The sequence below is a fragment of the Argiope bruennichi genome, chromosome X2 (assembly GCF_947563725.1).
Source record: "Argiope bruennichi chromosome X2, qqArgBrue1.1, whole genome shotgun sequence".
NCBI lineage: Eukaryota > Metazoa > Arthropoda > Arachnida > Araneae > Araneidae > Argiope > Argiope bruennichi.
Genome location: NC_079163.1, coordinates 90,972,952 through 90,985,950, shown reverse-complemented (window position 1 = coordinate 90,985,950; position 12,999 = coordinate 90,972,952). Strand labels below are relative to the sequence as shown.

General features: G+C 30.1%; 1 protein-coding gene across 2 annotated transcripts in view; it reads right to left on the bottom strand.

The window, feature by feature from the left end:
* Window positions 1-12,999, bottom strand: part of LOC129960616 (AF4/FMR2 family member 1-like) — a 206,747-nt gene that overhangs the window by 185,798 nt on the left and 7,950 nt on the right. For both annotated transcript variants that reach the window (XM_056074152.1, XM_056074154.1), the window contains exon 2: window positions 9,841-9,870. In XM_056074152.1, coding sequence (XP_055930127.1) covers window positions 9,841-9,870 — 30 coding nt within the window. The remainder of the gene's footprint in view (window positions 1-9,840; window positions 9,871-12,999) is intronic.

Sequence of the window (12,999 nt, the reverse complement as noted above, 5' to 3'; positions counted from 1 at the left end):
AGAAAGACTAATTTAAATGGTGGCGTTATTGACAATAAAAGTTTCGAATCATTCTTGCAATAAAATGCAAGTGTAATATGGATAAATTACAGGGATTTAAGATAAAATCAACACCTTCATACACTATTTTAGAAAAAAATTCTTTAATCTTAACTGAACAAAGGACTCTTCAGGATTATATAATGTATTCATTCGTAAAATAACATCCAAGTAAAATAGTTCATAGCATTTGTTCAGATTTAAAATTCAGAAAGGGTATTGTAAATAAAATTATAAAATTAAATTAAGTTTTAAAAGTAGGAATGCAATTCCGATATTTTTTTCAAGCTTTGAGTTTAATAAAATTTTAACAATTGTAATTCGAACAAACATTAAAAAAATGATCATTTAAATTCATGCAAGATAGAATGACAGTTCAATTCTTTTATTTATCTTTCAAATATGTCTAAAATAAAAGCTCCCACAAGAAAAATGCCTATTGTATCATGGTTTATGCTTGAAAAATTAGAATATACATTGTTTAAAAGTGTTCAAATCCATTTGTTAGGTATTAAGAAAGTATTTCTAACCATAAGAACAACAAAAGTGAAATCGAAGATATCACCATCAAAAAATTTATACTATTCCAAACAAGTAGAAAAAAATCATTAGTTTTTAATTGATATTACATAAAACTATTTTAAAAAAGTTATTTTTAATACACTAAATAAAGGCTTTTTGGGGAGTGACCGCAGACGCTATAACAAGAGAAATCATACACAGTTTATTATCATTTCGAAATTGTTTATTTCTTCAGCAACAATTTTTAAAAACAATCCTCAAAGTAATGTTTGATATTATTAGTAATATTTTCTATAATAATAAATCGTATATAGTTAATCGAAATAGTATAAAATTATTGAAAATCACTAATCTTTCTTACTGTTTTGATCAAAATATCATTAAAACTAAAATTTTATTGACTGCAGGTAACTATTAAAATTTCAATTGCAAATTTATCTTTCTATAAAAAAATGAAAAGTTGGCAACTTTCAATTCCAGAAAGATTTTACTTTAAAACAAGTCTGCATAATGATGTCATTGAAAGCTGCTACATGGTTTTAATGAGCTACACTCAAGAAAATGAATTAAAAAATCAGATTAAAAATTTAGAAACAATGTTACTTGAACCACCGCATTTTAATAATTAGACTTTTTGAACATTGGAACAAGATATTCAAATACGGATTTGCTAACTTGAACAAATTTACTTTCTCAAATGGAACTTCGTAATTAATAGAAAGTTGCAATATAAATCTATTTATAGTTTGTGTAAATGAAAATCAACAACCCTTAATGGAAGCAAATTCTTTATAAGCAGAACTTTAGTTCGATAGTTTATTTACAAATATATGCAGGAAAAAAGATGTACACATGGTATTTCCTTTCATGTTATTGACTTCTGATTATATATTTTATTTTTAATGTTATCTACTTAATATCTTTCTGTTCAAAGGAAGAACTAGCGTTTTATGAAACTTGGAAGGCATGCAAGTTCATTTTAAAACAAATCACTGATTTTTTTTAATTATTTTCAAAAGAAAAATAGATTATATAACAAAATATTTCGTATCAGAAACTTAAAATATAACACCTTATTACACCTGCTGCCTGCTACCAGGTTTTCGAATAAACATTTTATGTGTTGTTAAAATATGCAATAGCTTCCCTTTTTTTCATACACACTTAAACAATGCAAAAAAGAAAAAAAATTATTAGATTCTGAAAAATACAAAGTTGATTTCACATATGTGGGTATGAGATTTTTCCTATGAGAAAAGTAATAGCAAAATGAAAGATGTCCCAAAAAAATTACATGCCAAGTTGTAAGCAAGACCATCCTGTGATTTTATATTCAAACTATCTTTCAAATTATAAAATTTTCACAAACATTTGGTCAGGACTAATCATTCAATACGTCCTTTTATTAAACTCAAATATTTAGAAAAATTTACAGCAGATGTTTCTGACACTGTAGCTTATTCTATTAGCACTAAAAGTGTTATTTACAGGAAAAACAAGATTGTTACCAGTAACAAACCCCGGGAAAACAGTTTATGAAACTTATTTACTTGCCACAGTGCTGCTTTCAGGATTTCATTACAAGCTAATAAATTCGCAATCTACGAAATGATAAAATCAATCTTCATATGACGATGCAACAACAGCATTGATTGTTTTTAGTAACACATGGCCTATATAAGACACTTTCTCAAAATATAGAAGAAACAGAAAGTGTTGGAAACAACAACAAATGCAACATCCGATCTACTACTTCCTTATTATGACATAATGGGAATGTAGGCTTAGAAATACAACTTCTGTAAGATGTTGCAAGAAAAAACAATGAAAAGTGTCGGTGAGCATATAGGAAACAGAATCGAGCATGTTTTCCCCTTAATCGATTCGAATGAAAGAAGTAGAGCCCCACCCTTGCCCTCGATATCTTCCAAGTCCCACTCGCCTTGACATCTTTGTGGCTCTTCTGAAAAAGTAAAGCAAACCTGGAAGGAACTGTCTCACCAAAGAAATCGGGATACGGAAGAATGGAGATTTAGAATTTGAAGCAACAATGACCAAGGAAATGAAGATTTATCTAAACTCAATAGAATTATCAGGATTGAAAGGAAAGAAATAGGATCTGTACTGGTGTACCTACAAAAAAAATTTACTGATGGGAATGAATAGTACAGAGCAAAATGTCTGCAAAGGCGTTCATTTGTGTCAGAAGAACAGTAAAAACCGTAGCAAGTTCTAAAGTACTAGTTAAATAATAGCTATTTATATATTTTATTTGCCATTTGTGAAAAACATTTATTCGGTAGAAGTGTGCGGTCTTAAATATGTTTTGATGTGTGTTACCAATTACAAGAATAACTACTGATATTTTTATCCTAAAGTACATATATTGTACTTCCGAAAAAATTATAAACTAAATACTAGAATACGTTTTTTTTTTGTTTTTTTTTTTTTTGCTGTGAAGGATAATGTGGTTTCTTTAAGTTGGTGGTTTTTGCAAATAAGCATGTGTTAATTAAGCGTCACCTGAGCGCAGTCTAATCTAGTTTACGTGATCTGCTCCAAGGCATAAATTTCTTTATTTCGGCTTTTTCATTAATATTGCATAAGCTCTTTAGTTCATTGAAAGATCATTAATATTTTGAATTTTACAATGAAATTCTCGTTAAATAATTCTTGTCATAAAATTTTGGTTGAACTTGAACCATAGATTTGGTGCAATACATGCATACCAGCTGGTTATTCAGAACAGATAAAGTAATCTGAGAAAGAAATCAAAACGTTATCCTTAAAAAGCTTAGCGAAATTTTCATTCTTATCAGGGACCCTTTCGTGGAATCTGTGAAATATACTGCCTATTTATTCCATCAAGAAAAAATAACACAACAGAAACCCATTCCTTTGAATTTATAATTCAGATGCATCTTAAAAAAATATCTAAAATTATTGGAAAACTTTTGCACAATATATGCAGAGATTCTCGAAAAAATATTGTTGTAAAAGATGCAGATCATTTTACACTTTTTATAGACGAATGTGCGCTGTTATTTAGAAGAAATAAGTTATTGATCGAATGTGTGCAAAAAAAAGACATGAAACTGTAATTATATTTATCAGATCTTAGCTAAGTTCAGGGACAAACTTTTACTTATATTGTTTTCCTAGATGCTTGTTTGCTAAATACCGTAACACAAAACATAGAGGGAAAAACCCTTGTAATTTAGAAAGAGATGAATAGGTTTTCAAAGATGGAAAAATAAATAAGAAAAGCTTGTCAAAGAGAAGGCAAAAAAACATTAATGGCCCAGACATTTTTTTAGGTAATAACATATAAGGTATCAAAAACTTTTCTAGTAAACCCAGAACCTACAATATTCGACGCAACATTAAGTCCACGCACGTAAACTTCAAAAAAACAATTTCAATCTACAACAAGTCGAAAACTATATTAACACCCGCCCTGTAGAGTTAGCCTGCGGACAGAAAGAGAGTGGGTTAGTCCACGAACAAAGCATTCTTCTTAATCGGAGGTAATCTGTGAACAGGGAGGAAAACCACCGACTGCCAAGTTGACGTCCTTGGACGAAATCGCGTACGAATTGCTTCTTGAAATTTGAGCTTCTTTGCTGAAAGTGAAAGACAGTTGGATTAAGTTTCAACAAAAAATGAACTCTTGCAAACTGCATTGAAACCGGACCAGTTCCATTTCGCTAATAGCTGTTGCATTATAACGAAATTCGTATTCGATGAAGTTTGGTTTTTCTAAAAGCAGGTTTTCGTATTAAGTCGACACAGCGGGTATAAGAATTTGTTTTTAAAATTTAACAAATCAGTTATTGAAAGTTCCAGACTAATGAATGAATTTAAAAAGGGAATGAAAAATTAAATGGTGGCAGTTGTATTTTTGTATTAACCTTTTCATTTCTTGCCTGCAAATATTCGTGTTTTTTTTTTTTTTTTCGTAGAAACCAGATGCAGCACAAAATGTGTTAACAAAATGCATTTAAAATATTTTTATGTGCGTTAGAGACAAAATCTGTAAAAATTCATCATGTATAATAAATTTTATTATAAGAAATTCGAACCCTAGCAGAAAGAGTGCTTTTCATAAGCTATAGCTTGTGAAAAGTCAATGCGTTAATTACTAGCAGTGATTCAATAAGCGGGAAAATTAAACATCGTATTAGGAGATACAAGGCAGTACGTTTTACGAGACAGATGTCAAAAGCTGTCGTATACTTTCATAGACTGATAGACTTAAACTATACAAGTTCGTGGATAGAACAGCGTGAAAACTGAATTGAGTTGCGTGCTATGTTCTCACAATATTCGACTCGCTATGTTCCAGTAGGTCGACCCATTGCGTAGAACTCTGGAATGTTCACTTCGCATTATCTGATAATGCAAGGGACAGTTCCGGATCACTTCACCTGAAGTTCCGTACATGGCTCTGAATGCTTAATGAGCATTGCTGGAGTTTCCTCCTCGATTTAACATTTTAAAAACGCTCAAAACAGTAGCATCAACTGTCCTGTCATTCAGCATCTATCAATAAACATTAACTTTATTTATCAATGAAGCAGTTTGGTTTCATGTTGTGTAGCAAAGATAAAAGGCTTAGAGTGCTTTGAAAAAAAATTTCACTTTTAAAGCTTAGCAGATATGTGATAACAGAGGTATGCGTGTTTACATTCAAAACTGAGCTGCTCAATCATACTTGCATTTAGATTTCCACGTTGTTAGACTCACGAATGCATGTTCCCGTCTTTAGAATGAGTTAAGGAAATACCAACTAATGATTTGTATTTTTCGATTGCCTTTACTTAAAAAGCTTTTAAAATTAGAAACAGCTTTTAAACTTTAAAATTTTCATTACAATAAACACTATGTACATCAAATATATGAGATACCAATGATGCTATTCGAACTTAATTCATATCCGCAAAATCCCTTATATATGTAATGAATGATTACATCATTTAACATACTTAGAAATACATTTCATAAGGAATTAATAACTTTCCATTTCATATTTCTCCTTTCAAGTATCTGAGTAATAAATATTAGTCAAATGCTGGTTATTTTCGCTCTGGTCATTCAAATAACATCTCACTGATTAATTAACAATTAATTAAAAATTGTTTAATCAATAAATGATTGATAAATTTTGCTGAAGGGCGAATCTGGAGATATATTGATGATGCAGAATTCCGGTCATATATTTTTAAAATATGCAAGAAAATGTTTCATGTTATAAAAAAATATTATAAAATAAAGCATAAACTTTTCATGTCCAATAAAAAAAAAAAGCAATTAGATGTAATATAAAAATAGCAATTTCTGCATTATAAACATTAATACTTTTTTGCAGCTGTCGTAAGAATGGAAGAGAAAAAAATTCAGATATTTGAAGATATTTTGACAAAAACCAAATAATAGCCAGAATGGAAATACTGCTAACTTGTTAAAAGTACCGTCAAAAGTTTGAAGGTCTCAATGCCAAGTTTCTGTAACCCTCAAAAGAAATTTCTTTTTTTTTCGGGGGGGGGGGAGGGTTATTAATTTGTATGAAAGTTTAAAAAAAATTCAATCCAACAAACTCTTTTTTAATAATGTAAAGCGGCGTTTATCGGGTTATGCAAAATGAATATAAATGTATTTTCTCAAAATTTAAAGACACATTCTTTTCAAAATTAACTTGACAAAATCAAAAATTGATAGGCACCCCCTATCTTAAAGAAACTTGAAGTCTTGCCCCAAATATTTATGGATCTATGAATTAACAGAGCAAGAGTACTTCATAATAATATCAATACGATAGACAAAACTAAAATATTTGATATAAATTTTTCCTTTCTAAAAAAATGTTTAATTGAAATATGACAGTAAAGAATCTACAAATATGTAGTATCATTCTCAAGAATATTTTAATAGCCTCTGACTTGACCATTTTCCCATCTAGCAATTTTATTTCTTTAGATATTAGATAGGCTTTTATCCATAGCATTTTGTCTCAGAGTTCTCCGAAAATATCCGATTGAGAGCAGATCTTTGATCTTATTTTGAGATCGCTACGATCACTAAGGGGCATAAAAATGGGAAACTAAATCAGATAAAAGCAATGATTTATTAGAAAGATCGCATGAATGAAAGCAGAAAGATACTAGACTGATATCAAAACCAAGCAGATGATTACAAGAGAAAATCACAACATGTTCACAAATAGCTAAAAAAAAAAAAAAAAAAAAAATCACCCGCTGTATGAATATACATTGAAAATCTCTCAGTACGGAAATTTCAGTTACACAGAGGTGTAAATAGAAATAAGTGCGCAGTATTGCATGCTTTCCAAAAACAAGTAATCATGAAATGCGCGACTTTTTAACAGTGCTGCTTGAGAGTATATTCTATATAGTTTCAAAAAGTTCAAGTGTTTTAAAAGCCAAATGCTAAGTTTTGTTGTCCGATTCTTTTGCTTATAAATTTACTTTGTTTCTAGGCTTGAAAACAATGTAAAATGCAAGAAATCAATTTTTTTTTTAAATATATATTCTTCTCTGTCTTTCCCTGTAATTCTCTAGCATTATACTCAATCAAATTTCTTACCCTTCCATGCATTGAAATAATGTTAAGGAATAAAGCTCAAAGAGAAAAACACAAAGTTTATTAAATTATACTGGGGAGGGGGATTCGGTCTCCCGCCAGCTAACGTTTGCCAACCCCCAAGGGGAATGCTCCAAAACCCCGCTCGCTTTGCTAGAATGAAGCAATTTTGGATCCCAGAAGTTATTACAAAAAGTTGGTTGAATTTAATTGATTTACCCCCGATATTTTAACTTAAATGAGTGCAGGATAAAACTTTTCAGTCTTTAGAAGATTCTTTTTCTTGATTTTGAAAATAATTCAAAGATAAATTTAGCATTCAAATAAAACTAAAATAGAAGATAATGAAAACAAAAAGAAAATGATAAATAACAGTTTTTAGATTCATAAAAGCAAGAATCCTGGGCATTTAGAAATAAATTTTCTATCTTGAATGCCTTTCAAAACGGTCTTCTATTTATCGCTTTGCACGTTAAATTCGCCGATTTTCTTTGTTTTGATAATATATAACAACATGGCTGACATTCGTGATTTCTTATCGAAAAGAAATATCAAAACAAATCCCACTGATTACATTATAGTCAGATTACGAATTTTTAAATTAATCTGGTATACTCACAAAGTTTGGCAATGATATTTATTTTTATTACTATCCAATATTATAAATTTTTTAAATGCTTTCTCCAAAACTGATTCAACAATCAAGAATATCTAAAAAGACAATTTATCATGAAATTCGTGTATGATCATAACTAAACCCTAGTATTTAAGTTACTTGAAGTTACAGTTTTATAATACAATAAATTCTACATCTTTATTCAACTCCCTCCAATAAAACATGCACAACTTCTATAAAGCGCTTCTGAAATTCCAGGGAAATATTATACTATATATAAAAAGGAAATAAGGCTTCAACCTGTAAAGAACATCAATCTCTCTATTTATACAAAAAAAAAAAAAAAAAAATGGATAAAACAAATGTAATTTGACACGAACTATATTTTTAAAGAACTAATAGCAAAATATAATGATGACTCGGAATTTTCTTTAGCATTAACCTATAAAGAATATATCTCACTATTCATACAAATTTATAAAACATATGTCACTCACATTATATTAAAATATATATATATATGAAACGAAAAATTATCACACATTTTTTGTGAAAACTAGATTTCACGCATTTCTACAGAACCTAAATACTTTTTTTTTACTTCAAAATTCCAACCTAACCATGCAAAAAATAAATGCTTTCAAAACAAAGCAATCAGCACAAATTAAAAAATGATTCAATCTACAAAATAAAAACACATTTGGGGGTAGCCGGGGAACAATGTTACTGCAAAGGAACACGAATTCTTAGTTACATTTTTATTTACCCGAATTTATCTAAATGATTATAGAAATATCAGGGCACAGTGCTACAGTATCATAAGCCCTATTTTTATAATGTATTTTTAGTTTTCTTTTTGTTAAAATGTCTGGCAATACGAGAAAATAGACAATAAAGTATTAGGGGTTTTTTTTTGTAGTATTTAAAAACGCACACATCACAGTTGATGTGACATTAAAAATAAAATACTAAAAACAAAAAAAAATAAAAAAGAATCCAGACAGCTTCCTACAAAAAAACCTTACTCGGTGGTAAATGGCTTCGGTAAGGAATGGTAATGTTACATTCGCTATAAAAGTGGCAAGTATTTGAGTGCTATGAATGAATGAAATTAAAAGATCTGTAGAAAGTGTCTCTAAATTTATGACAGAAAAATAGGGAGCAAGGTTCCGGTTTTCACTCATTTATTCCCGAGTGCTCTGGCATCACGCCAAGGTGTATTCACCACCAATAACCATGTCTCTTATACTGCTCCTGACAGGAACTGTTACGATGGGGAGCACGTTGTCGGGCACGTGTCTTTTCCAGAACACGTCTCCAACAGAAATGGGAGACAACACCGAGAGAAGATTGAATTTCTGTACTCCCCCCTCAAAACAGTTCACTTCCCGAAAAAGTTTATTTTCTTACTCAAGAAATCGTACGACAACGAAACCTTCCTGGATTGAAATTCGAGAGTTTCTCTTCCATAGGATCATATCCGTCACTGCACTGCACGCGCTCTAGGAAATGTGATGCATCACGCATGCATAAAACAGATAAAGAACTAAGTACCAAAATAGATTTTGAGAAAAGAAACCAGAGCTCAAAAGTGTGTGCTTGCAAACCTTTGGGAGAGTTTAGATCTATTTCAAATTTAATTTTATCGTAACACTGTTCCCCTCTACCAAGTATCTGAATGATAGGTATAGGTGGAAATTTTCAATTAAGCTGTTATATCCAGATATTTCTGCCATAAGCAGAAAAAAAAAAAAGCGACCTTACCTGATATTCATTTATGCGTTATAACCAAGCCAATACTTAATATATTCATACTAAAAGTTCAAATTTGTTTACCATTACCTGATTTCCAGAAATCGTACTGTAACACTGTACCCTTATCAACACTGTTTCCCACTACCCTTCACACATAATACAAATAGTTAGGGATTTACCAGAAAGAGGGGGAACAGTTCGAATATAACACGAAGTGTTTTATGAATTACTAAACGAAGTGCTCCCCCCCCCCTTTAAATCGTGATTCACCCCTTATAGCATGTAATAAAAAAAGAAAGTACACTCACCCCTGCACATCTCCACCACCGATCTTGTAGCTGAAAAAGAAATTTTCTATTAGAGACATAATCAAAGCACTAAAATCAGACATTCAGTTCAGGAAGGACAGACTAAGCACGTTTTTCTATTTCAGAGCACAAATATCCGGTTGCAAAGCAGTTTGTAGAAGGATGTAAAAATAGGATGCGCAGAATCACGTACAACAGTGTCGAAAAATGGTAAATCATGTTACGCCCTCAGATAGATTTGGCGAGACCCTGACCTCCCCTAACAGAAGAAATTTCTGATATGTTTTAAATGAAAAGCAACGTTTTTCGACCATAAAAAAGAATTTTGATTTTAAACCCATAATTCAAAATATATCAAAAAGCAAAAAAGCGTAATTATTTGAATAATTAAAAATGAAAATTAGGCTAACTTAATCATTAAATTTACATTCATGTTAAATTTATAATGTATAAACAGTAACTCGTTATCACCGAAGACGAAAAAACGAAATGGGGAATTAATAATCCTTTGCCAATAAAAACACACAATAGAAATTAAAAGCATGAGGGGTATATTGAAAATTGAAACATAATCAATAATCATTAGGTAACAAACAATTAGAAAACTCCATGCACAAAAAAGTCAAATATTTTAGGATTGCTGAAGTTTTGTGGAATTGAGCACGTGCAATGATATATAGAATTATTGCTCGCTTTCCGGAAAAAATTTGCAGTAAATATTTTCTTTTTATTCTTTGTTCTTTTACATTATCTCATGCAAAAAATATTCTGAAATATTTGAATCACTTAAAATTTAGTATTTCTTTCAGTTAATTTCATAATTGCATTTTTCATTTGAAGTAAGCAAGATTTTTAGAAGTATTTTAGATAAACTATTATAATTTATATTAGTTTTAATAAAACCAAACTCAGTTTTTTGTTTTTATATTTCTTTGCAATCATTTATATAGATTTATATAACCGAATATGTTGAGATTTATAATGAGATTGAAAAATAAGTGAGTAATATAGGTTAATATAGCAATGAAACAGCCGACATTTTTTTTTTTTTTTAATAAATGATGACTGAAACAAGAAATATAAAATTTATATAAAATTTCGACAAACTATATAGTTTACCTTCTTAAAAATTTACATGCATTATGATAGTTAAAAAAAGCACAAAAAATTTCATTTTATAGACTATTTTTCTCACTTTCATATAATATAGAAATTCAAAAAAATTAAAGTAAAATAAATTACACATGCATTTCAATTTATTTCTAACTCTAGTATCCAACAATGAAGAAAAAAATTATAAATATTGAAAAAATTTAAAATTGTATCTTTTCGTAACTATTTTGTTGCTACAAGGAAATATGTGTTTTTTTCTAAATAAATATTTAATGTATTTTCATCATTTTTGCAATAATCTCAAAATCGAATTCAAGGAAGTTCCACATAATCAATGATTAATTTATTTCACTTCCAAAATTCAATACATTTCCTTCTTTACTGCCTAGAGAAAACGAGCATGGAAAAAGATGACAGACGGAAGCTGAAGTATGCAACTAATTCTATTTGCATCTGGCAACGGAACGAAAGAAATTTCGATAAGAAGATTAGTACCAATCTTCTGGTCTCTTATCTTAAATGCAGGTTATCAGAAGACTTCGGCACCCAAATACTCTGTCACCCCAATGGGTCTCGGCTCTCACCAGCTATCAGTTACAAACAGAAGATGTCAGATGTAAAATCCTCACGGAAATGCCACACCTGGAGAGGTACTACAGAAATTCAACCACCTGATTTTCCGGGAAGATCGCTTGTCTGGGCACACAGATCTTTTTTTTTTTCCAGCTAATTAAATGTAAGTTATCGCCTGTCTCGATTCTAAAGAAACGGAGAAGGCATTGAATTTATTAACACGTTATGCGCCGCATAATCGGGAGCAAGTTAACACTTTACATGCCGCATGATTTTGTTGATAACTAAAGTAGTATCGAAGTCGATGCACTACTTAAATCCAATTAAGTAGTGAGATATTCTATGAAAATTTTTGTACTGCAAAGTTAGTTCCTTATTATTAGATTTTAGATGACAAATGTAATATTTGAGTAAAAAGTTTAGCATTTGTTATTAATAATCGAAGTAACACGTTAGATTTTTTAAAGTTTCGCATGTAAGCACTGCTTACAAATGTTCCAATTCAAATATTGAGATATAAAGTATATTTGCTAAATCAAAGTTTTCGCGTTCTTGCCAAAACTGGAAGCACAATTAAAAATTTAAGAAATATATAAAACTCAACTTATTAAAAATTAGTATTAACATTGAAAATATTTTTTCGACAGTTTGTGCACTTATACAGAAGAAAATTACTAAACTGAATAGAAATTATAAATATTAATTTTATCTAAGAGCTATCAGTAGTCTTTTATTGGCTCTATTGCAAAATGCAATTGATGTAATTAGTAAATTATAATTACAATTTTTCTATAAGTACACACATATTTGTTTAGAACATGTATTGAGTCATTTAATCCTATGTCTATTATATATCTAATGACAGAGCAGATTTTAACAATCTAGTATCTTTTACACAAATAATTATGAAATTCAAACGTCATCATAATCTAACTAGACTAATATTAATCATTTATACAAAAAGAAATGCACATTATTCGTTTCCAATTTTTATTAAAGGGCGACTATTTTCCCCCAGTTTCATAAATTTTGAAACTATATATTGAATTGAAGCAAACGCAAATTTCAATTTGCTCCAACCAAGCTATATACACAATAATAGGAAAATTCAAGTCTACTGGCATATGTCCACGAGAAAGATTTATTTAAAAAAATACGAGAAAAAAAAAAAGGAGTCCCTACTGAATTGAATACTGTTAAATTTTCGAAACCGTTCCTGTCAAACATTAGAAAAGTAAATTAAATATGCGAATGAATTCCATTCCATTCCATTAAAACCATTGGTCACTTAAAAAGAGACTACTGGCACACCCTACTGAAAGCATTGAAAGCAAAGAAACAACAAAGACGATGACGAATACTATAGCTCCCCCCGCCCTGGCGCCATTCACTCCTTCCTAGGGGTCTAAAATAAGACATTACCACCAATATTCAATGTACAAAAAAAGGTCAGTTTCTGTCCACACGCTCTGG